Source organism: Hesperophylax consimilis, chromosome 22, assembly GCF_061612785.1.
Source record: "Hesperophylax consimilis isolate HC1 chromosome 22, BYU_Hcon_1.0, whole genome shotgun sequence".
Lineage (NCBI taxonomy): Eukaryota > Metazoa > Arthropoda > Insecta > Trichoptera > Limnephilidae > Hesperophylax > Hesperophylax consimilis.
Genome location: NC_142857.1, coordinates 1,547,756 through 1,573,616, shown reverse-complemented (window position 1 = coordinate 1,573,616; position 25,861 = coordinate 1,547,756). Strand labels below are relative to the sequence as shown.

General features: G+C 35.8%; 1 protein-coding gene across 1 annotated transcript in view; it reads right to left on the bottom strand.

The window, feature by feature from the left end:
* Positions 1–17,950: 17,950 nt before the first annotated feature.
* Positions 17,951–25,861, bottom strand: part of LOC149412602 (uncharacterized) — a 75,828-nt gene continuing 67,917 nt past the window's right edge. The window contains exon 2 of the mRNA XM_089645056.1: positions 17,951–19,452. Within this exon, the coding sequence (XP_089501182.1) occupies positions 18,172–19,266 (1,095 nt within the window). The 5' untranslated portion in view covers positions 19,267–19,452 and the 3' untranslated portion in view covers positions 17,951–18,171. The remainder of the gene's footprint in view (positions 19,453–25,861) is intronic.

Here is a 25,861-nt window from a genome sequence, read left to right as displayed (position 1 = left end):
AGGCTCACTAAATATCTCTTATCAAACAATTTACTCGCATCCCAACAGTATGGATTCAGAAACCAATCTAACACAAAATGTGCTGCCTTCGATTTTGTATACGCCCTCCAAAAGCATATAGACCAGGGTAAGCATGCTGCAGGCTTATTTATAGATTTAAAAAAGGCATTCGATACGGTTGACCATGGGATACTACTAAAGAAGCTAGAACACCTAGGCATAGTAGGCACTCCCCTGAAGTTACTGTGTAGCTACCTCTCTAATCGACACTGTCAGACCTTTGTTGGAAAAGGGACAAGCAACATGGGAACGATAAAATGTGGCGTGCCTCAGGGCTCCGTACTTGGACCATTGCTATTTTTAATATACATTAATGATATTGCTAAATGGGGACTTAAGGGTACAATACAACTCTATGCAGATGACACAGTGATTCTTTATCACAATAATGATTTAAACGAACTTGAAAAGGAAATGGAAAGGGATATAGCTTGCCTGGCAAACTGGCTGCGATTAAACAAACTTAGCCTAAACATAAAAAAAAACACATTACATACTGTTTGCAAATAAAAAAAATGTAAGTCTTAATATAAGTCTTGATAATAACCGCCTTGAAAGGGTTGATGTTACAAAATATCTTGGCCTTTTCATTGATTCACAACTCACATGGAATCACCAATTTAAACATGTTCTATCCAAAATTACTCCTATAACTGGTGTTTTATATAGACTTCGCGGGTTACTTCCTCCCTCTCTATTAAAATCGATTTACCATGCTATGATTCACTCACATCTAATATATCTCGCCGGAATCTGGGGATTTGCTACAAAAAAAATGATTTCAGAAATCCAAGTCGTCCAAAATAGAGCCCTGCGAAATATTTTCAGTCTACCTTGGGACACACATGTCAAAGACATCTACAGAAACACCCAAATACTTCCTTTTAATACCATTCCCACTTTTGAAATAACGAAAACTATATTACAAGTAATTCAACACTCGGCACATTCCAACACTACACTCTATTACAATTGCGACGTACACCAACACAACACAAGAAATCACAACAAACTTCATATACCAAAAATCAAATCAACAAAATATGGACTAAGATCCCTAGAATACATAGCTCACACAAAATATAATCAACTACCCAACGAGATCAAATGTGCAAGTCAATGTAAAAAAATCCAAACTAACATGCTCAAACTTCAACTTATTAATGACTATCTGAAATAATAATGTTGTGTATGTCCCATCATATGTCCATTTAATACATACAACTATATGTTTCATGTAATGCGTATCATTCCCGCAATGAGTTTATTAACTCCTGGGAGTACGATGCTTTATACAGGGTGTATCGGCACTAACCCGACAAACTTTAACCAGCTATTCCTTAGCACATTTGGAGTAAAAAATGTTATGTGCACTTTGCTGTCCGGTAACGTTTTTTTTTAATAAAAAATTAATTAAACATATTTTCACCACATGTCACCACTGTTTTATCCTTTGTCAAAATTTGAAAGCAACATCGCAACTCTCGCGTGTTGCTGCGAACGAAGCCCGTATTACATAATCCAGTACCAGAAAAGAAATATTTTATTTAACAATAATGATTATTCACATTTTTCGTATGCGAATCACTGATTGTCTTCTTGTATTGTACACATCAGTTTTATTTTTGTATCTAAATTGTTTCACCTCTGGAATGCTTTGGTTTCACCTCTTACGCGTTTCACGTATTAAATAGTCTAATTTTGAAACTAAGAAACTAATTAGTAGATTTCCTGAATTTATAATCGAAGTCCAATAATTCTGAGCACTTTTAAAAACAATTTTCCTCACTTAGGTACTTATCAATAATAATAATTGGATTATTTGAACAGCGCCGTTGTTTTTTAAATCACCGTAAGTGCTCTGTCAAAATGTTACTTGCTAGGCTATCCTACAACGTATATTTTTTAATAAATTTAGTTATTTACAACTTCGCGGAATGTGATTTATGAATATTATTGCTTATGTTAAAAGCCTTCCAGAATTACCGGAATATAACGAGCAGCTTGACACACTTAAGTTTATTTCCACTAATTTGAAGGTACAAAGAATGTATAGTTTTAAAAACAATCCCGATGAATCAAAAAACGGTTCATATAAAACTGCTGCGCAACACACTGAGACAAAGGAAAGCACTCACACAAACGTCATGACTGCATTGGATTGACCACCTGCAAATGAATGCTGCCAGATTGCTAATTTATTTAAACAATAATTATTAAATTTTATTTAAAATATCGCAATTTTTTTAAAAAATCGACAATAAATTACAACTATAATTTAAAAAAAATATTCTTAACCCCACGCTTTTTCGTAATTGATTAATTAATTCAGAATTTAAACGTTGCTTGAAATGACTAGCCGTATTTGGTGACCAGATCTGAATATCCAGGTTCAGAATTTAAACGTTGCTTGAAATGACTAGCCGTATTTGGTGACCAGATCTGAATATCCAGGTTTAGAATTTAAACGTTGCTTGAAATGACTAGCCGTATTTGGTGACCAGATCTGAATATCCAGGTTCAGAATTTAAACGTTGCTTGAAATGACTAGCCGTATTTGGTGACCAGATCTGAATATCCAGGTTTAGAATTTAAACGTTGCTTGAAATGACTAGCCGTATTTGGTGACCAGATCTGAATATCCAGGTTCAGAATTTAAACGTTGCTTGAAATGACTAGCCGTATTTGGTGACCAGATCTGAATATCCAGGTTTAGAATTTAAACGTTACTTGAAATGACTAGCCGTATTTGGTGACCAGATCTGAATATCCAGGTTCAGAATTTAAACGTTGCTTGAAATGACTAGCCGTATTTGGTGACCAGATCTGAATATCCAGGTTTAGAATTTAAACGTTGCTTGAAATGACTAGCCGTATTTGGTGACCAGATCTGAATATCCAGGTACTTCCTCACCTTCCACTCCTTCCCTTAGCCATAAAACTTACCCCAATTCAACATAAAAATTGTTTAAATTATCGGATGTAATGAAATGCATAATAATTAGACCCCAAAATACTTAATTATTCAGGGAAATAAACCCCTGAGTCATCAGTTGGAAATACCAACGACATTAAGTGAAATTAACAATGCAATAATCCTATTATTGCATTGTTTAAAATTTCACTTAATTATTAGCATTAGCAAATAATATTGGGATTAGCAAATAATAATTTACGACAATTTACTCGGAAATCAATAAAGCCAGAATAATAAAAAAAGAAAGTTATCACTTACGTCGTCTGTAAGTGGCTTTACCAAAGTTTGATAATGCCGTCAGAAGGTGAAACAGCTGTCACGCGTAATAATAATTACAACTAGCAGAACTTGTTTATAAACACACTGTTTTTATAAATTTTTTAATAAGACTGTTAAAATAAAAAAAATCTCTAAATTGAAATGGAGTTCTACAAACTAAACTTAAAATCAAATAAATTTATTGCGAAGGTTCAAAGTACTGTACTGTAATATTATATTAAATAATTTTTACGTGTTTAATTATTGTTTAAAGTCAGATTAAAGCGATTAAAAAACCCACCTGGCAATTCTTATTCGAGTTTCGTTGTTTTTACGTATTGGCGCGCTTACAAGCATCAGTCGTCTCATTTTTAACCATTAATATTTAGTGTGTAGGAAAGAGAGAAGACGCTTTTCGACACACTTGTCGAAAAACTTGTTGAATGCCGACGGGCATACTCTTCTACAGATTTTATTAAATATTGATATGTAGGTAATATTGATGTGTAAATGAATGACATTGTGAGAATTTTACCAATAAATAATAAATGAAAATGCGGACATGTAGTTTATGTTAATTTTTTTATTGGAGCATTTGTTCGAAGTGACTACCATTATTTTCGATGCAAGCGTGTAGTCTTGTTATATTTTGATTATTTAAGTTTGCAGGATTTGCTTTAATTTCTGCAGCGGCTTCCATCACTCGTTCGAGCAGTTGCTCTCTTGAGGCTATTGGCTTAGCATACACTTTTTCCTTGAGAGCCCCCCACAGGTAGTAATCCAGGGGGGTCAGGTCGGGTGATCTTGGTGGCCAAGCAATGGCCGGACTTCCACGGCCTATCCAACGACCAGGAAACTCGACATCCAAGTAGTTCCGCACGGCAATCGAATAGTGTGGTGGGGCTCCATCGTGCTGGAACCACATTCTCCGTAGTAATTCGAGGTTCACATCTTCCAGAATCTCGCCCAGTTGCACTTGTAAGAACTCCAAATACATCGGTCCATTTAGTCTGGGAGGCAACTCGATTGGACCGAGTATTTGATTTCCCAGGATTCCTGCCCACATGTTGATGGAAAATCTGTCCTGGCTCGACGACTCCCGAACAAGCTTGGGGTTTTGTTCAGCCCAATGGTGCAAGTTGTGCACATTTAGCACTCCTGTTTTAGTGAACTGTGCTTCGTCGGTAAACAATATGTTTTTCATGAAGTCTGCATCTCTTATGACATTATGCAGCATTCTTCTGCAGTACACGACTCTGGAAAAGTGGTCATTCTCCATGAGGCCTTGGCAGCGCCTATAGTGAAAAGGTTTGAGCCCGTGCTTCTTCAGAACTCTCCATACCGCCATGTGTTCCCTGTGTCCTATCATCAGAGCGACCCGACGCACGGACAGCGTGGGGTCTTCGGTAATTAAGTTCAGGATTCTCTCCTCAACTGCCACAGGAACGATGTTGTGTCCTCCGCCGGCGCCTTCAATCCGTCCGATGCCACAGTCACGCAATTGTTGATACATCTGAAACAAAACAACAAATAACAACTGCTTTTATTATTCAGCTCAGTAATAATGTCAAATAAACAATCGCGGGCTTTTTCACTCATTTTATTTTTAAAGAACACTTATTTTAGGCACATATCAGAAAACTTACGTTTTCTCTTCATTTATTTCATTTTTTTATAGTAAAATGTATAACAAAGTGTTTTAAATTATAATTTTCTTAACTAGGTACGGTTGATATCTTGGATTCACAGGGGTGAAATTGAATTCAAGTAATTTAAATAATCCCATGGTGAGAAAGGGAGTGAATTCAATTGCAGTGAATGATGCATTTATTAGAGATTAAAATTAATTAACTTTTTAAAACGCCGTTTAGTGACCACTGAACACAAATCACCTAAAGTACAATTTACATTTTTAAAGTTGGTGGCCCCTTGTTATGTTTTTAATGTTCCCAGTTTAAATTTCAAAAGCGCTTTTTGGCATTATCAATGAATGTAAATAGTTTCAATAAACAATTGATAGGGTACAAACCTGGACAAAGGTAGCATGGTGTGGGACGCGTCTTCCAGGAAACCTCATGCGATACTCCCTTACGGCTGCTCGTGAATTTCCATTGCAAAATCCATAAACAAAAACAATATCTGCTTGCTCGGCAGGTGGATAATTGAGGGGCATATTTCAACAGTAAAAACTTAGATAACAAAACAAAAACGAAACTAGAAACTTGATGACATGCGAACTCCCAAAACAGCACTGACCACTGATACGAGACGGGGTGGCGGGAACCACACGGGACTTGAGACAGAATATGTGTGAAAGAGATGACAGTAGCGCGGCGTTGCCAATTATTTTACCCCTATACTGTGGGCAGTAGCGGAGTGTGGAAATTTTATTTATTTTTTGTTTTTAAAAGAAAAAAAATGTTACCGGACAGCAAAGTGTACATAACATTTTTTACTCCAAATGTGCTAAGGAATAGCTGGTTAAAGTTTGTCGGGTTAGTGCCGATACACCCTGTATAATATACTATATTCTGTATTGTATACTTTTAATAAATAAATAAAAAAATAAAAAAATAAAGATTAGTAAGTTAAAAAATTGCTTCACAACAAACTATTCATTTTTATTTTTATAATTATGATAACAAACTTACTTTAACTACGTCATTACATTACTATAATATCAACACTTATCAAACTCTATTGTAAAACTTTCCATATGTCTTTCATACTTTTCATCTTCGTATTAATTTATTTTTATCTTTATAATAATTTATCTATGTTCTGAAACAACCAATCGGACATAATAAAGGTTTGTTGATTAAAACATGCTTTACAGAAAACTGTTTATGTATATTTTTATAAATATCAACAACTTTCATAGTACCTTGAGTACTTATTATGTACTGTTATTATATACAATTATTGAACTCCTTTGTACAACAGAACTCTCTACGATAACTTCTATTGTACCTGCTTATATCGTTCATAGTCTGTTTATTATGTTATGTACTATACACTTATTATTGTACTCCTGAACAACTTGCCTAAAACAATATGTACATGGAAAAGCCTCCAAGGCGTGAATAAATAAATACATAAGAAGTTGGGGACGTCCCAGGAAGACATGGCACGATCAAGTGAATCAAATACTTGAGTACGGTCATGTTAAGAATCAGAATAACGAAAGGGTATGTATGATTGTCAATGAAGCAAGGAGTGTGTGCCAAAATCAAGTTGTTTGGTGTTCAATCCTTTCTGTTCTCCTAGTTGATTTCCCTGATGATGGACGCTACACGGAGAAAAATGGGTATTGCTGATTTATTAAAATATCTTCAAATTATCGTCATCCGGTCAAAAATGGGATTGCAGGCCATTTCCTGATAAACTTTTAGTTTATTCCTAATATATCAGAACATATGTTCATGTACTTGCACCATGTCTAATGCATATGACTCTGGATGTTTCTTTATTATATGAAGGGAACTAAGATGCCCGCTTGTAGATCGGCTAGCATCGGATGTACTGGTAACAATTCGGGTATTAGACCCAAACGGCCGACATGTTATCTCCGTCGTGTGGTATTACTACTGCCACCTATCTTAAAACTACTTAAATTAAATATCCTAACATAAATCTACACGCTCTAACGACATCTGTTGAGCGGTATTGAAACTATAAATATTTACACTACAACATTTAAACATTGTTTAGGTATCAGCATTAAATTTATTTACAAAATCTGTTTTTTTCAAAGCCATGTTTGAGCACTTGCGCCCTTCCTCTACCCAACACAAAAACTTATGTCTATTCTAAGTTTGTTATATTTGTTCTCGAAATGCACGATTTCTCAGGAATCTAACGGATTTTTAAACTTTACATAATAATATTCTTGCAATTAATCATTAATTATATACCTGAATAAAACATTAGAAACGATCCCACATTTCGTACCGATTCCAGTTACAAGTGAACAGTGGCATACATTTTTGTCTGTGTTATGTACGGCTTTTATGTTATGCTATTCAATAACTATTTCATAGAGTTCCATTCCGCAGTGCTTCTCAAACTTTTCACCTTTATAAATCAAAAGGTCAATCACCAAGACGGACTTCGTGATTGTACGGGCCAAATTACGGTCAGTACTGTCGCTAAGTAAACTTCACTGTTTAAAATAGTTTAACCACTATGTTTATTAAGTACGCTTGCGGTAAAACATCACACAAATCAGCAGTGACAATCTTGTTTACAATCAATGCTTACGATCACTCGAGTAAACATTCATCCGTCCTTTCCCACTGTGTACGAATAAAACTACAAATTTTACTTAGAGAAATGAACGAGCCTTCATTCCGTGTTTAGACGTTTCATTTTTCTTTCATTCAAAGAGCCAGTGAAAGATGCCGAATGCCGAAATCCAACATCGACGGATCGGTTCACTAATGAATTTATTATGCACTTTTCTCTTTTTTGTGTTCAGACGTTTTACTTCAAGAAGCAAAATGAAAGGCATAAATAAACTAAAACCGTGAACCGTCTGACTCCTGCTTTAGGATCCACCAGTCTGCCTATAACTAACTGATGATGTTGCTGATGTAAGAGTTGCCTGCCTAAGACCACAAAATAAATATGCAGCTATGTAATTATTAATTTAATGTATGCAAATCAAATTTTCTGGAAAAACAGAAATATACGAAATCATTTATTTAATTATAATGATAAAATATAATTGATTTTCAATACCAGTCACTTGGAAATTCCTGCGTCGAGACAGACGCAGGAGGTACATAAATAATGGGCAATAGGTGGTCATTAAATACAGTAATACATATTTTATTTGGGGTTAACAGGAGATTAAAATTAAAACAAATACTTCCTCAACTATCGCAAATTCACTTTGTGGCGTCATTTAAATTGAATAAATAACTTTGTGTACACCACTACTTAATCAAAATAATCGACATGTTTCAAAATCAAGCGTTTATTTGCCAGGATGGCGAATCTAATATCTATTATTATTATATGTATTATTACGTTAAAGTCTGTCGTACGCACTCGCACCATGTACAAAAAATCTGTAATATTTAAAGACAACTGTTGAAGTCTTCCTTGCTAATTGTCTATCAGCCTGCCACCTGCTAGTAATAGTTACCATTAGTTTATCGTTCAATCTTCTAATTTTGACACTATTAATATCTGGGAAAATAATTATACAAAAAAATTCTTAAAAGGCTATTTACAGAGAAATTAAATACATCTACTGTTTCTGAAATTCGGGCTGTCAATGGAGTTGTGAATAATACTAAAACTAAGTATTGCAAGATAACTTCTAGTTTCTAGGCTTAATTTATTTGTTGTCTCAAGTAAGTCTTTATGGTGCATGAACCTCGGATAAGTTCCATGCGTCCGCATATAGACGTACCTGAGGATATTTTCTGGATTTGTTTCATCATATTTATATATTTAGTTTGGTGTGGAGTCCACACACCACTAGCATACTCCAGTTTAGCCGATTAAATAGACGTGTATACAAATGTATTTATTGTAATATAATTGAAACAAATACTATTCTGAGTACAGCGACCGCGGAAGTGGGGGGCAGAGGGGGCCAAATGCCCTCCTAAAATCAAATGGGGGGGGCGCCAATTTTAGTACCTGGGTAAAGAAGGATTATCTGTGCGTGTAAAGATTATCTGTATCCTTCACAGTGCTTTTTTTCATAAATGAAAAAAGTGTCGAATTAGGCGTTCACGAAACTGATTTTGATATTGACTCACTAGCACTGCAAAAGAAGATAGCTAAGAAAGCAATACCTCACGCGAAGACTGTCCGAGAGTACGCAAGAGAACTGGCTAATCTACCTAATGTTTCAAGAGCAATGATTAATGAAGTGGAAAAGTTAGTAGTCTTGCTCCTCACCGTGCCAGCTACGTCTACGTCGTGTGAAAGGTCTCTGAGTGCCCTCCGACGCATCGGAACGTTCCTCCGACTACCAATGAAGCAGAGAAGACTTACTTATCTAGCAATACTGCACGTGCATAAAGCGGAAACATTTAGTTTAGATTTAAATGAAATTCTTAGGGAATTTGCTTCAAAGACGGCTGAGAGACACAACATTTTTGGTATCGTTCAATGAATGCAATAAAGCAATATTTAAAAAAAAAAGTTTTTTATTCACTGAACCTGTTATTTGTTTGACCTAGTCATCTCCGTTTTGTCTTATTTATAACTAGTTGATTGACTCGAGAGGAGACTGAAGGAAGAGGATGACTAAACAAGTTTGCCCCCCCGTCATAGAGTACTTCCGCGGTCCCTGTCTGAGTATCCATGTCTCTATAACCTCAACAGTTAGAGTTTGTGCACAAAGCCTAGACAAATTTGTACAATATCAAGGTCACCTAGTATTTACCAGAGATCGGAGTGACATTGCGCATCAGCTATGAAAATGCATCTGCCCTACCTGAACAGTGCACAATGCACAAACGATGCGCAGATTGATAAAGCATCATGAAATATTAATTTAATTATATGCCTAACTGAAAACAAATCCAGTAGCTGACATGCACTGGGGGAGTATAGTAGAGAATTTACGTTAATAGTTACTTATTAACTTACTATGCACGATCGTAAAGAGAGCAGATGAAAATCTAACTAAACACGTATTAACGGAATAATATACCACGCGTACTGGAATTAAATACGCGTGGCGGTAAAACATATAATGCAACGTAAAAAATATATTTGACCGATAAGCAGTTCAGATTCAATCCTGAGCAAGGACGAAGCAAAGAAATGCATCAAATCATCTATTTTTGATTGATTATTTTTGCTTTTTAAAACATAGCGACCTTTTATACGCCTAGAAAAAAACAAAGTATCAGGCAACCTATAACAAAAGGTTTGAAGTGAAAATCTCCTTCTTACGAACCTCTTTTATCGGATATGGTTTTATTGTTTAATTTGAAAAATTAAGTTATTTAGATGATGATCGGAAAACATTTTAATATTTCTGCCTGAACTTCACAAAATAAAATAAAACATGCATATTGGTGATGTTTTTGAAAAATTCAAAACAGTTATTTCAAATATCAGCCTTATCGCCATCTGCGTAAGAACGTTGTGATTTCGCCCGTTTCCGAATGTTACACGACGAAGTGGACAGCCTTAAATGTGTATTTGAGCATGGTTATTGCGTGGAAATAATAAAAAACAATAACAAACTGTGTTTATTTGCATAATTATGTAAACAAACTTACTTTAACTACGTTATTATATTACTATAACACCCTTATCAAACTCCACTTTACAACTTTCAATATATCATTATTTATTATTATTTTTTTATTATTTCTTGCTAGATCAATCCCGATGAGTTACAAAACTCATTGTAGGACGAGAGGAACTTACAATACATAGGTGGGATTTAAAAGGTACAATTTTACTATGGTATTTTGATATCAAAATTATAAGTTTCCGATACAGAACAGTACAAAAATAAGAAAAATAATCATAATTATAAGTTTCACATACAAAATAATGCAACAATAGAAAAAGGGAGGTTAGGTAGAACAAACAAGAAGAAACAAAAAAAGAAACTGACAAACTGACTTATACACATAAGCACAAAGCCAAGGTAGGAATTTACAAGAAGGTACTTACCAACCAATACTTTGGTAAACATAGATTATGCTCGATTACAAATACAGGAGAGAGAAAGAAGCAAGCCAAAATACAACACGACAAGTTTACGTATTTAGTTTTATGTTTAAATATTTATACCTGAAAAAAACCCTTGACCCTGTGCAGAAACGGGCGGTCCGTTTGATAGATTCCCCAATCTTAACAAACGGACTGCAATCGTGCAATCTTTAGAGCACAGGCGTCAGGTAGGTATGCTGTCCTTGTTCTATCGGTATTACAATGGAAGATGCTCTGAGGAACTAGCGTCATTGATCCCTTCGGCACCGATGCGTAGTCGGGATACACGCCAAACGCGCGCCCAACATTTGTACACGGTTGACATTTGTCACAAGAGAACGGGTCGCTTCTACGATTCGTTCTTAAGTTCAACAGCTCGGCTGTGGAACGAACTGCCGGCCTCTGTGTTTCCTCCCTCCTACAACTTGGGACTCTTCAAGACCCATGTTCACTCCCTCCTCTCCACAAAAAGACCCCCCACACAGCATCCCCAAAGATAACATAGGCCCTGAGGGAAATTATTTTCTTCAGGGCCTCCTGTGCGGAGTTGATAAAAAAATATATATATTCTTTTAAAGCCTTACTTTGATTTTTTTGTACATACTGGCTGCGTTTTTACATATCTAGAAGAGAGTTATAGAGTGTGTAGGCAATATATTTAAGAGATTTTATAGTACTAGTAATAACATGGCATTTATTTAGTGCAGATTAGTGTCATTTCACTTCAAGTGTATATTTCGTAGTGTGTGTTCGAGGAATGCCGATTTTATTGTTATTCGGAGTATTGTGGTTGTGGATGTCTTGATTTTAAAGTAGAGCTTGATGTTAGTGGGGGTTGATTGTTGGATAATTTGTAGGATTGTGGTCGTGATTTCAAGTTTGGGAAGGACTGTGATTGGAAGGATACCCCAATTGAATAGATATCCTTGACATCTGTGTCCCATGGAAGACCAAGAACATTTCTGAGAGCTCGGTTTTGGTCCGCCTGCACATCAGCTATCAGTTTCTTTGAGGCAAAACCCCAGATACAGCAGAGATAGGATAGATGTGAATGTACCGTGGCATAATACACCGAAGTTAGTAATTGAATGGGTAGTAATATTTGAATTAAATCTTCCATACTTATTAATGTGCACATTTTATCGCTGTATTAATTTATCTATGTTCAGTAAAACACCCAATCTGGCGTAATAAAGGTTTTCTATATACAAACATGCTTTACAACTAACTGTTCATGATTATTTTCATAAATATCAACAAAGTTACTACACATTGCTCTATAACTACTTTCATAGTATCTTAAGTACTTTTTTTTAATATTAACTCCACACAGGAGGCCCTGAAGAAAATAATTTCCCTCAGGGCCTATGTCATCTTTGGGGATGCTGTGTGGAGGGTCCTTTTGTGGAGAGGAAGGAGTGAACATGGGTCTTGAAGAGTCCCATGTTGTAGGAGGGAGGAAACACAGAGGCCGGCAGTTCATTCCACAGCCGAGCTGTTGAACTTAAGAACGAATCGTAGAAGCGACCCGTTCTCATGTGACAAATGTCAACCGTGTACAAATGTTGGGCACGCGTTTGGCGTGTATCCCGACTACGCACCGGTGCCGAAGGGATCAATGACGCTAGTTCCTCAGAGCATCTTCCATTGTAATACCGATAGAACAAGGACAGCATACCTACCTGACGCCTGTGCTCTAAAGATTGCAGTCCGTTTGCTAAGATTGGGGAATCTATCAAACGGACCGCCCGTTTCTGCACAGAGTCAAGGTTTTTTTTCAGGTATTTTGGGGCTCCGGACCAGAGATGGCTGCCAAATTCGACAGTAGGGCGACGTTTGGTACTCTTGATATTATGTACAATTATTGAACTCCTTTGTACAACAGAACTCTCTATGATAACTAATACTTTACCTGCTTCGTTCATGTTCAGTTTATTATATTATGTACACTTTTAATCTTATTATTGTACTCCCGAACTACTTACCTATAACAACGTATACATGCAAAAGCCTTCAAGGCGTGAATAAATAAATAATGAAATAAATAATCTATGAAGTTTTTTCTTAGTACCTATGTAAATTTTACTTTATTGTTTATCATAACATACACTAACTTTATCCGTCCTCCCACCAAGCAATTTCCCCACCACAATTCACTTTGCGTTCTTGACTCTGTGTTACAAGTCTATAGTTATCACTTGTGAAATTTGTTTGACTTGCGGACAGGTTTAGATAGGTACCCAATGAAGGCCCTTAGACACGTGTCCAGCGTGTATAATGACCTTTACCTTGGTAATGACGTGACCATCTTCGGTAGGCTTCAAATATTTATAAGTCCAAGTAAAGTTGAGCTCCAACTGAGTGAAATTATTAGTTCAATGGTCCCATATTCCTAACGATACAACATGTCGTAGTTACAAGAACCAGCGTACAATAACTGAACAGCTTGTATTAGAGCGGTCCAAAGAGCAGGTTTATCAAATGCATTCAAATTACCAAGTATAATATTCGTGCCATCAATTATTTCCATACACATATACAAGGGTACAAATTACAAGGTCAGTGCTATCGCTAAGTTAACTTCAATATTCCAAAAAATGGTCTAATCACTCTGTTTATTTAATATTTTTACGGTAAAACAACACAAATCAGCAGTAACAACAAGTATCAATATCAATCGCCGCAATTTGCAAAACTGTGGTTGCTAGATGGCACTGACTTGATCACGTGACACTTCAAAATCCGTCGCGCCAATGCCTGTATTATAGTCGTCAGTTATTGTAGAAATCGTTTTGCAAATTACATTTTAAAGGGGTAGGGATCATTTCACTCTTGCATTAATTTATTTTACCAAATTGTGTTAGTAGGTTCATCTATAAACAACAACGCCCTAACCGCTATATGAAATTCGTGGTCAATTTTCAGAAGGTCGAGTCAGGTTGCTTTTTATCATCGCGCGGTCATCGACTTATATGTTAAGGTTGCGTGGCTATACGTGTTAGTAGCAAACTGACTTATATGTTGAGAATATATGATTAAAGATTTTCACGGCCGTGTAGCGCTTCCTCCTCTTTCTTGAGCGAGTGTTTCGGGCAGCCTTGCTGTGTCCATCATCAGGGATAAGGGCGGATGCTTAAATATGTATATTTTTTCACGTGAAGATTGCCCTGGTCCCGATGATAAGGAGAGGGTCAGATAAAGAACACGTGAGAATAGGGCATCAATCAACTTTGAAATACTTTTCATAACTAATTATAATTGAATTGTATGTATCAAATACTAACACTGGTTGCACTTTAACTATGTATTTTTTCTCTTCTGTTCTGTTTGCTTTTATCTATTTCATTGTTTTATTGCTCATCTATTTTGCATCTCTTTTATAATACCTACGTATCTTCTGAGTCTTACGAAAAGAATTGTTCTCATTCACGTATGAACGAACGGTCTGCAAAAACACAGTATAAAAAAATAATAAAATTATATTTGTGGCTTCTAAAAGGGCAAATGTCAATTTTTCGATACTTATTCTTTTGCGATTTTGTCTTAAAATTGAGTTAGCTTCCCAATTTAGAACCATTCAATTTACAAAAAGGTTTTTTCTATTTTCGGGGTCCAAAGTTACATTAGAAAATCGTTGTTCTTTCATTATTTCAATTAAAGCTTACTAAAAAGAACAAATTCTGCATAGGTCTCGTGACGTTTGATAACTGACGCTGGCCCTTTTAGAAACAAGCCACACTATATGTAATTACTATTAATCAAATGAAGGATCAGCCCTAGAGCCAGAAAATATACAAACAGTCACAAGACAAAGAAATAAAGGAAATCAATAATGTTGTAATGCAGAAGGAATTTCAGGGCAGAGAAATCCCTGAGAGTAGTTTGGCATTAGCATTTCATTAAACTCCTGCTTAACCTTTGCAATCGGTTGCAAAGTGATGTTATATGTGACTATACTCGACATCAGTTGTGTATACACTGACTTCCTGCAATATTGAGTTATCATTTGTGTTTTGAATATTCATAAAAAAGTGAATCGTGAATATAAACCCCTCAGTCCTCTGGTATGCTGACCGTTATATTTCATTAAAATACGCTGTCAAAAGGACATGTGTGTATTTCAGCTTTGCAATAAAATCCAAATTAATGGAATATTTCTGAACGTATCCGAAAACTAAAAACCGTTTTTTAAAGGTGATGAAATATCCATTAAAATTTTATTTTTGGAAATATAATATAATTTTTGAAATTAAAGGAAACATAAAGAGTTTTAAACACGGAACTAAAATTACAGATAACAAAATAAATACACATTTTGTTACACAAATGTATTATAAAGATTACTGCCACCTCACTTTTTTGTCGATTCCAATTTAAAAAAAACATTAAGTTTCATAATTTTTTTCTAAAATTACGGTCGGAACCTTTGGTTTCATAGAGGTGTTCATCTTAATTATTCTGCAATTAACGTATTTGAATATAGCGTAGTGTTTTCTCTTTCTTACACAGCTTAGATCATATTTCTAACCATGAAAGTAAGGGAGAAACAACGATTTCTATGAGACTATATGAGCTGTTCCCAAAAGCGAACAAATTGACTCAACGAGTAATATCCGTTTGTACGAACAAATTAGCCTGAGAGGTTAAATTATTTCTAGTAAAAAATAATTCTTTACAAAGTACAAATACCGCGGAATTACAATTTATTCGCGGTACACATTGGACGTGTTGCATTTTCCAATAAATCAAGACTTAATGATATCGTACAGAAACCATTCAGACACATAATGATTTATAATTAATAAACATACAAAACGTGACAAAATCACTTGTTACTGCACGGAGAAAAATTAGTATTGCCGATTTATTAAAATGCGGTTAAAACCGGGATTGCAGGCCGTTTATATTAAACTTTTAGTACATCTCTAATATATCAGAACACGTGTTCATGCACCAGCATTTGTCCTACTAATATAAAACGATGAAATGCGAAAATACTAGAATTTTCCGACGTAGCGATAACACATTCGTGTTTACTGAAAGTTTATTAGGAAACCTATCTATTCATTCGTTAAAGTCCCGCAGTCTCGTTTTTAACCGGATTACGAATAATTTGAAGAGATTCTTAATAAATGAGCAATATTTTATATTAGTAAGTTTTCTCCGTGTGTTAAATGACACTCTTTAACTAACTGAATTTGATCACATGTAAATCTCATCCCAAATCCCATAGTCACTGAACAAATAAACGATCTCTAGAAATGTGATATTTTAATGTGAATACCGCACAAGAGTCCCAACTGCTCCCAACCCTCTGGAGCCAGTGGTTTTATGGCATCTCCAATTGGGGTATGTTGTGAAGCTGAAGGAGATGAGAGAGAGGAAGGTGGAGAAGTACCCACGAGTTCAGATTCAGATCTGGTCACTAAACACGGCTAAAGCAATTTGAAGCAACGTTTACGTTTAACTTACACCAGGGCCGCAAATATGCTATATATTATTTTTAATTAATAAATTGACAAATAAAATAAAATTTACTTGCGCACGCCGGGATTTAAACCTCCGGATTTGCTAGTTGAAAGCCTTAGACAAGAACCGTCGACCACGGAGGCCGTTAATCTATACTGAATTGAAAGAAATCAGAAATCTAAAATTTCTTTCGATTTGTTTTTTCTTTCCTGCTTTCCAAATCCTACGCCTCTGACAGGATAATGAAATTGAATCTGCTCCAGAAAGAATTTCGATATTTAAAATGTTAGATGAACTTCACCAGAAGTAAGGAAAATTTTGCGTTTACTTCTGTCATACGTTACGTCCATAACAAACCTCTATCGATTTATTTCTTCAGTGCCCCTAGTCTATTGATCGTAAGAACGTCAATATGATGTCTGCAGTAGTCTTTGAGCTACAATCATCAATTCGATGTCTGCGGTAGTCATTTAGCTACCATTATCAATTTGATGTCTGCGGTAGTCATTTAGCTACAATCATCAATTTGATGTCTGCGGTAGTCATTTAGCTACAATCATCAATTTGATGTCTGTGGTAGTCATTTAGCTACAATCATCAATTTGATGTCTGCGGTAGTCATTTAGCTACAATCATCAATTTGATTTCTGCGGTAGTCATTTAGCTACCATTATCAATTTGATGTCTGCGGTAGTCATTTAGCTACAATCATCAATTCGATGTCTTCGGTAGTCATTTAGCTACCATTATCAATTTGATGTCTGCGGTAGTCATTTAGCTACAATCATCAATTTGATGTCTACAGTTGTCATTGAGTTACAATCATCAATGGCGGTAGTGTAATATTACCAGTAGGTACCTTGGGCAAATTACGAATAAAAATGTCTCATTTTGAAATCTTTTTGAATTTCACTTTTGTTTTCTTTAATGAATATATGAATCAGGTGAAATCTTGGAATTGGGGATTAACCTACTTTCCGATATCCAATCGAGCTGAAACTCGACAGATAGACTCGATGTCGATGACAAAGCATTATATCAATTTGGTGGCAATCATGCATACACACGCGGACATACACGAATTTCTCTAAAATTGTGATTAAAATGACATTACAGCAGTCATAAAAATATCGGTCTTACCCAATTGGGATTTGGCTCAGTTTTTAGTGCGGTTGACTCCAGTCCCTGGGGAGAAAGGTTAAATTCTCAGGAAAACCCAAAAAAGGTATTTTTAAAATAAAATAATGTTAATTTTAATAAAATAATGTGTATTATAGTAAAAAAAATATGTTTTTACGGGTTTGTACTTAGTTTAGCAAATCCTAGTGCCCACGTGCTCTTGTTCATGAATTGTGTATAAATACGCAACAAATGAAGTATTGTGGTTAAAAGGAGAACTTGATAAAATTAGACGATAATCGGAAGATGTTAAAGGGTGTGGAAGAAAATGAAAATCTTGAAAATCAATGAACTTTTAATAAAATTTTAAACAAAATTCAAATACTCTTTATCTTCATTGACGAGCTGAGTAATTAGTAATAACAGGGTATTTACAAAAAACAAGCAAACAAGCAGAATTAATATGTAAAGTACTCATTAGTGATTTTCCAAATGATACTTAATAATTCACAAACAAACACTTATCAACAATGCTCCACTTAAAAAATACAAATGCTGCCTTTTAATAATTATACCATTATTTATCTACGCTGTTATCTCAAAGATAAAGTGTAGTATTTAGAAACTGGATCAAAAATAACTCCCTCGCAATCTGAAATGCTCCAGTCTTCACCGTGGTCCGTTTGTGACAGCAACCAATCCAAGTATAACCTCAAATATCTGTCGGTTGGTTCAACATCTGTATGACCGAGACAAAACAGCCTGTAAGCGTCTTCTCCGTACTTACCTATGCCATAAAGATCACTGGCTCTTCTCCATTTGGCAGAAACAAACTGATATGACATCTTCCATATCATTGCAGCGCGTTTGTACATGCCCAAGGTGTCGAAGTATTTCTTCAAAGACGAGGGATTAGATTCAACAACAGCGTATGGTGTTGGAAAATCCGCGAAGAATTTCCTCATAAAAGGACGTGCTGCTAAACCAGTTGTCTTTGTAAGGAATATAGTAGCTACCAGCATGACCCATGGATTACTTTTAAATTCCTCTTCAATGACTTTGTGAGGAGATTCCGGCATCGCACGCGGCGTTATGTTGAAGAAACTCTCCACAATTATTTTTTCTGAACAACAATTTAATTGAGAAAGACGGAAATCTCTTTCAAAATCTTCGTCTCTTGATGTCTGTGATGTATCAAATTGTTCAGATTCTTGCGAACTATCAAAAACACGATTCAATCCATTCTCATCATCTAATATGAGACTTTGTATTATTTCACTGCCGTGATAGTAGTGATCAAATTCTTCGTCATCAGTCAATACATCTTCCATAGTTTTCATATGTGTATCACCTGAATTCAAACACTTTCTTTTGAAATATTTGCTCACAAATGACACCTTTGTATTCGGAGAAGCACCATAGCAGTTATTAATATCATTTCCACAAGCGGTAGTTACTTTAATAGTTGGGACGTCAAAGTACTTAGAATCTTTAACATCGCCTTCAAGTATAGATTCTGAACGTTTGTTTATGTCCCACGTTTCTTCTGTGTTGTCAATTTCACTTTCTAAAGGTACTTTGCACTTGGAGACCTCATTAACACTTACCTCGCCACCTTTAATACATGTATTAACAGATTTATTAGTACTTTTAGCTTTGGTTGCGCAATCATCGGTGCAGTTCGGCATGGTGACTGCTAAGCTGTTGACTTTAGCATCATTAGTGGCATGATTGTATTCTATCACATGTTAGTGTGTATCCGTTGTTATTGATTGAAGGTTAGGTGAAATATTATTTTTGTCAAGTGTAATCTTCTGGTATAAACAAACAAACAAAAGATAATCTGCGTCATTGGTATTCGTGTCACGTGCAACCTGTAACAAAGGAAACAAAACAGGTAAAATAAATGTTATTAATGGGTCTCAAGGCATAGAGGATGGATTACAATTGAAAATATTATATTGAAACTATTCAAAATACGAATTCTGCACTACCGCAAAATGACACAAAAACCTTCCAAGTTATAAAACCACATTCGGGGAAAGACACAACATTTATTTTGCAACAAAACTCGATAACATCCTTCCCCCAGATATAAAACGTATAGAGAAGTTTAATGAGGTACAGCTGTTATTATTTAACATCTGTTATGTTAATCTGTGAGAAATAATTAGGATGCAGGCGAGTTCTCCAATTCATGTGCTTTACTAACTAACCATCGCGCCGTTTCCCCGCAGGGGTAGGCAGAGAGGACGGACCGAGAAACAACTCGGTCTTGGCACACATTCCTTGCCTTATACATCGTTAACTTGCGACTCAAGTATTTGATTCACTTGACCGTGTCAATTATTAAATGAAATTAAATAACTACAGTCCGTCTCAGCATATACACGAAAAACGTTGTTAAATTAGTCCCAGCGAGAGCACGTACGTATATCATCGACGTTTGTCCTCTTCCTTCTCACGCGTCTTGTTTGAAACAAAAAAGACAGAAGATACTAGAACGATGATGTCACGTACGATCTCTCGCTGGGACTAGTATATTAAAGAGTTGCTTCTCTAAATATTGCCTTTATCACAGATTGACTAGTGTTTTGTGTCATCAGACTAAAGGGTGGAGGGCTATAGAAATAATTAAATTCTTCTATATAAATAAAAATGTTAATGTTCGTTTGTTCAAAATCTTAAATCTCTGAAAGTTTTTCACCGATTGCTTTGAAATTTTGACACAACTTTGCATTATATATTTTTAGCCATTTCGCTAAAACAACTTTTGGCCAAAAATTGTATTCGTTTTGCAACAAAGCTGTGCAATGCAGTTCCACCGGCCATTAGACAGAACACAAATTATCTATATAAATAAAAATGTTAATATTCGTTTGTTCAAAATCTTAAATCTCCGAAAGTTCTTCAACGATTGCTTTGAAATTGAATACGCGTGTATATATATTGAGTTTGCATGCATATTATATTAAAATTTTAATGTTTTCGAAGGTATCGTTCCGCGTTTGCGTTTTTCATTTACGAACAGAAAAGGAACAGAATTCATGCATTTATCATAATGTAAGCCTATTTGACAGTTTAACAAATAACGACGGATAGATTCATGTTAGAGTATGAACATTGAACGAGGCATAGTTATAATTATATGTAATCTACGCTGCACACCATTACAGCAATGCATGAAATAGATGGCTCCGGATTGACAGAGAATGCAAGGTGAATTATTGGACTAATTTTTAATTACTCGGAAGGTATGCTTCCTTCATGACTCCGTATGCTAAACGGAGATAACTATTGTCACTATCATTATGACTTATGCCTCCACTGCACAAATTATTGGATCAATTATGAAACAATGTAGCCACATACCTATTGAAGTTTTTTAATAATAAATTGGTCATTTTACTGTTTTTTTAATATTTACAACGTTGCACAAAACATATGTTTCGTCAAAAGAATACTTTTCAAGCACATCGCAGTACACATCAGGACTGGGGGTAGATTACACATTACCCTGCATTCCAATGTATACATAAAGACTGTGGGTAGATTACACATTACCATGCATCCCAATGTATACATAAAGACTGTGGGTAGATTACAAATTACCCTGCATCCCAATGTATACATCAGGCTGTGGCTAGATTACACATTACCCTGCATCCCAAAGGCATAAACTAAAGGCCACCCAGAACCAATAATAATGTATTTCGCCTATTATTATTATTATTAACTATTCCGCCTACCAAGAAATTGCAGCGTCACAAAATTTTTCATGGAGTGCCGAGTTCATTCTTTCGGAGCATTTCTCCGCTACTTATGGGGCCTTCAGATTTTCAGGCTACGCCAATCTGACAGCCTCCGTGGTCGAGGAGTAAGGCTCCCGACTAGCAAGTCGGAGGTTGAGGGTTCAAATCCCAGCGTGCACAAGTAAATTTTATTTGATAATTTTATTTTTATTTGTATAAAAATTACATACAATGTTATTTATACCCTCTAAGCTACTGCAAGTAGCTTGTCAGCAGATAAGTTGCAGATATAATAATAGTACAATAAAATGAAATAATCATCAACGCTTTAGCGTAGTAATACATACATATCTACAAAAACCAAAAAAATATAAATTGTGTTATACTTTAAAGTTGAAAATACAGAAACAGTGTTATGGGGAAAATCAGTGTATCACAGTCTTAATACATGAGATTACTCCTTAGTAGCCATGATTTTAATATTAAAGAGAATTTAATAATGGAGCAATTTTCTTTTAATTCATATGACAATTTGTTAAAAATTAAAGGTATTATGTATTCGAGAGTTCTTTGACCATATTTGTTTTGGAACACAGGTATTTTCATTCCTTTATTTTGTATGAAACGTGTATTGTGTACATGATCCACCATTATTTTATAAGGACTGCCAATTAATAAATTTGTGTTATTTGACAATTTACTCATTGAAAATAATATAAATTAAATTTGCGGCACGTTCCAGAGTGGAAGATACTCCCAGTATCACCCTGGTGTAAGACCACCATTCAGAATTGAAACGTTACTTGAAATGGCATTGGCCGTGTTTGATGACCAGATCTGAAAAGTCAGGTACTTCTCCAACTTCCCCTCCCCATTTCCTTGCCCTCCCCACAACCTTCAGCCTCACAATACACCCCAATTGCTCACAACACATCTCCATTAGATTCGGATCATTTGTGCTCTTGTTACAAAAACAGTACATTACAAAAATTCAAATAAAATCCAAGAATACCTTCAACCCCGCCATGATGGCCTGACAAGAGACGGCCAAATATCCTCCATAAACGACTATTGAAGTATTATCTGCACAGTGAATAATTAATATTTTTTCACTTCTTTTTTGTTTTCATTTTATGTGTCGTTATTTTATTGTAGTTACTCTAAATTATGGAATGTATTGCTTTGCAATACCCCGCATACCTACAGAAATATAGTATTGTTATTATCATATATTACAATAGATTTTGATGGAGAAGAATGAATAGGAAATATAGGAATTATTGTTATATAACAATGTTTGGCACTGTCAACAAAAATATCGCAAGGCTCATTTTAGATTATGCAGAAAATCTATACACTATAATAATAAATTGTTTTGCGAGTCTATTGTTTACGTCACTGAACAGATAAAACCCAGAAGTGTGATATGTTGAAGCCCTTGTTCGCAGTATCCGGGAATATCATACGTTACCTGGGCCCCTTCTGAACGAAACCATATCCAAAAGATACCTATACAGGGTGTATCGGCACTAACCCGACAAACTTTAACCAGCTATTCCTTAGCACATTTGGAGTAAAAAATGTTATGGGCACTTTGCTGTCCGGTAGCATTTTTTTTCAATTAAACACAAAAAATTTAAAAATTTCCACACTACATCACTGTCATTGGCATTGCGTATTCGTGTTCAACCGCTGTTATAAGCAAGTATGTCGAAAAGCGTCTTCGCTCTTTCGAACACACTAAATAATAATAGTTAAAAATGAGACGAATGGTGCCGTGCCATTTCGTTGTGATTGTAAAAGTGCGCCAATATAGGTACACACGTGCATTATTCAACGGAATTCGAATAAAATATTGCCAGATGGGTTTTCAAACTTTGACAAAGGATAAAACAGTGGTGACATGTGGTGAAAATATGAATAGTAAATTTTTTATTAAAAAACAAACATTACCGGACAGCAAAGTGCAAATAAGATTTTTTTACTCCAAATATGCTAAGGAATAGCTGGTTAAAGTTTGTCGGGTGAGTGCTGATACACCCTGTATATGAGAGTCCTATCGTACTATGCGCAATATGTGTACTGTCTATTCCTGTATCTGAACAGGAATGCTCGATTTCAACACCTTAAGCAGGGTACTCACCAAGAGTGTAGCACCGTGTAACGTGTAACGTAACTGATACTGTATCAATCTGCAAGTGGGTACGGCTCGTCCACGGTAACCGCGTATCCAGCTACGAGCTCCCGGATCCGCCTTGTGCTCGCAGTGTGATCGCAGTGAATCCGCCGTCGGCGGCTCGATGCGATCACACTGCGCTCCACCCGCGAGCGGCTCGCAGTAGCCTCACACTTGATACAGTATCAGTTACGTTACACGTTACACGGCTAGATGAGTACCCTGCTTTAGAAACACGTCGAACTGATATCTGCAACTAAACTTAATCCACTCATATTGAAAGATGTTAATTTATGTGTGGCTAACAAGTATAATTGTGGGAGATCCCATGCACTTTTTATATTCCGAAAGCGAGGACTTACTTGCCTATGAGAACTAGCCCATCAACAGAGCGACTCAATTGCGTAACCATCTGCATTGACCATCGACTTTTTTCACGTCCCAGACAGGCCACTGAAATTGAATATCTGTTCAAGAAAGAATTTCCATATTTAAAAATACTTTATTCAATTTCACAAGAAGGAAGGAAAAACGAGCTTACTTTAAGCATGCGGTCGCGCCAACAATACACTTCTTTGGTTTAACTCTTCAGTGTCTAGTGTCTATGTCACTTTCCGCTATGCAGGTAATATCCTTCGGTGATATCCACATATTTATTACTAAACCGAGTTCAGTAACACCTAATTATTGATTTCACTCGAAAATTTGGCTTTTTATCTGTCTGTGAATTTGCTTGTTACGTTCTGGTGGCCATGTTGGATAAAACCTTTTATCTTGCTAAGGTTCGCATGATCATGGTTCATATTACAAACTGTCAAATCCGAATAATCAATATTATTGTACCTATCAACCTGAAGAAATTTTGAAATAAGAATATTAATAAAGAAAGTGATATTTATTTGAACAAATTGTGTAAATCCTTACTTGAAATAAAAACAATATAGCCGTCACGCATTGATGTATTATATTCTCTATGCCGTCACGGGACCAGCGGATGTGAAACATCGAAATTTATTTTTATTGAAGGAAGTGAAAATGTAAGTAAACAAGTCTTTATATTATCGATAGTACAACAGTTCTTTTACTGTTATTAAAATACGTACAGAGAAATATATTACAAATTATTTCAAATTAACAATATACACTTTTATACAATGCGTTGAAGTTATATCGTAAACAAATCATTTTCAATAAAAAAAATACCAAATTAATAACTCAAGAAAATATTGATGATTTTAGTAAATATACTGATATTGAAGAAAGCCTTACTGCACCGTATTTGAGATTAGCTACAGGACAACAAAACATCCCACTTAATTTACTCTTCGATGAGCCTTCCCCGCACAGAGTTTTGGCGGCCGTGCGGGTAGAGCCGAAGTGTCACGAGGCTGGCCGAATGAAGCGACGTTCCGTGCGAGAGCATCTTGCCGTGCTTGCTACGCTAGAGTCCGTTTTACCCCATCTTTTGGACGCGCCAAAATCAAAAATGTTACGTAAACTGTTTATGGTACATGTTTAAGTACCAAACAAATCTAAAAGCCCAGCTACACTACTCGCGAAGTTGACCGAATACGATAGTGTGGGCACGAACTTCGCTTCGCTTCGGGCATCTTCGCTTCGCTTCGCAAGACTTCCGATTGTTGTCGGTAAATGCGCCCGAGTCAAAGGACTCGATGCGTCACGGCATAAATAAACCATTCACTGACTGGTTGGACTGAGTTACTCGCGAAGTTGCGAAGTGTGTGGGCACGCACTTCGAACTTCGTCGAGGACTTCGTCGAAGCGTCGAAGCGAGTAGTGTAGCGGCCGCTTTAGGATTTCAGAGGAAATTTTGGTTTTTATTATTACAGAAAAAATTAGAAACATACTTGTTCACGTGTTCACAGAACTACTAGTGCATATATTTACCAGGGATACGACAGGGAAAAAACCATACGATCTTAAGAAAAAAGTCCTAGTAGATGAACAGATGGCCATTTGGTTTCCTAACGCAAAATAAACCAGTTGTTTACCAAATAAATGAAATCCGTGACAGATCAGCAGGAAAAATACGAATTAAAATTAGTTGGGAAAGACTACACCCTTAAAATAAGGAAAAAAACTTACCTACCGTGTTTTAATTAATGTCAACGACGAATTTTTTATTTCGCAACACGAAGGTGTTAGGTACATTTCGTAAATATATAATAATTGAGGCCGCGTAGTGCCGGTTTGGTGTTTTATGTAATTTGAGTAATTATTTCTCAGTTATGTAGAGATACCCAGTTGTAAATTATCTACTTAGAAGTAGACAAACACGACGTCATGCACGTGTGATATTGCAACAATGCACGTGTCAGTTGCACCAAGATATGT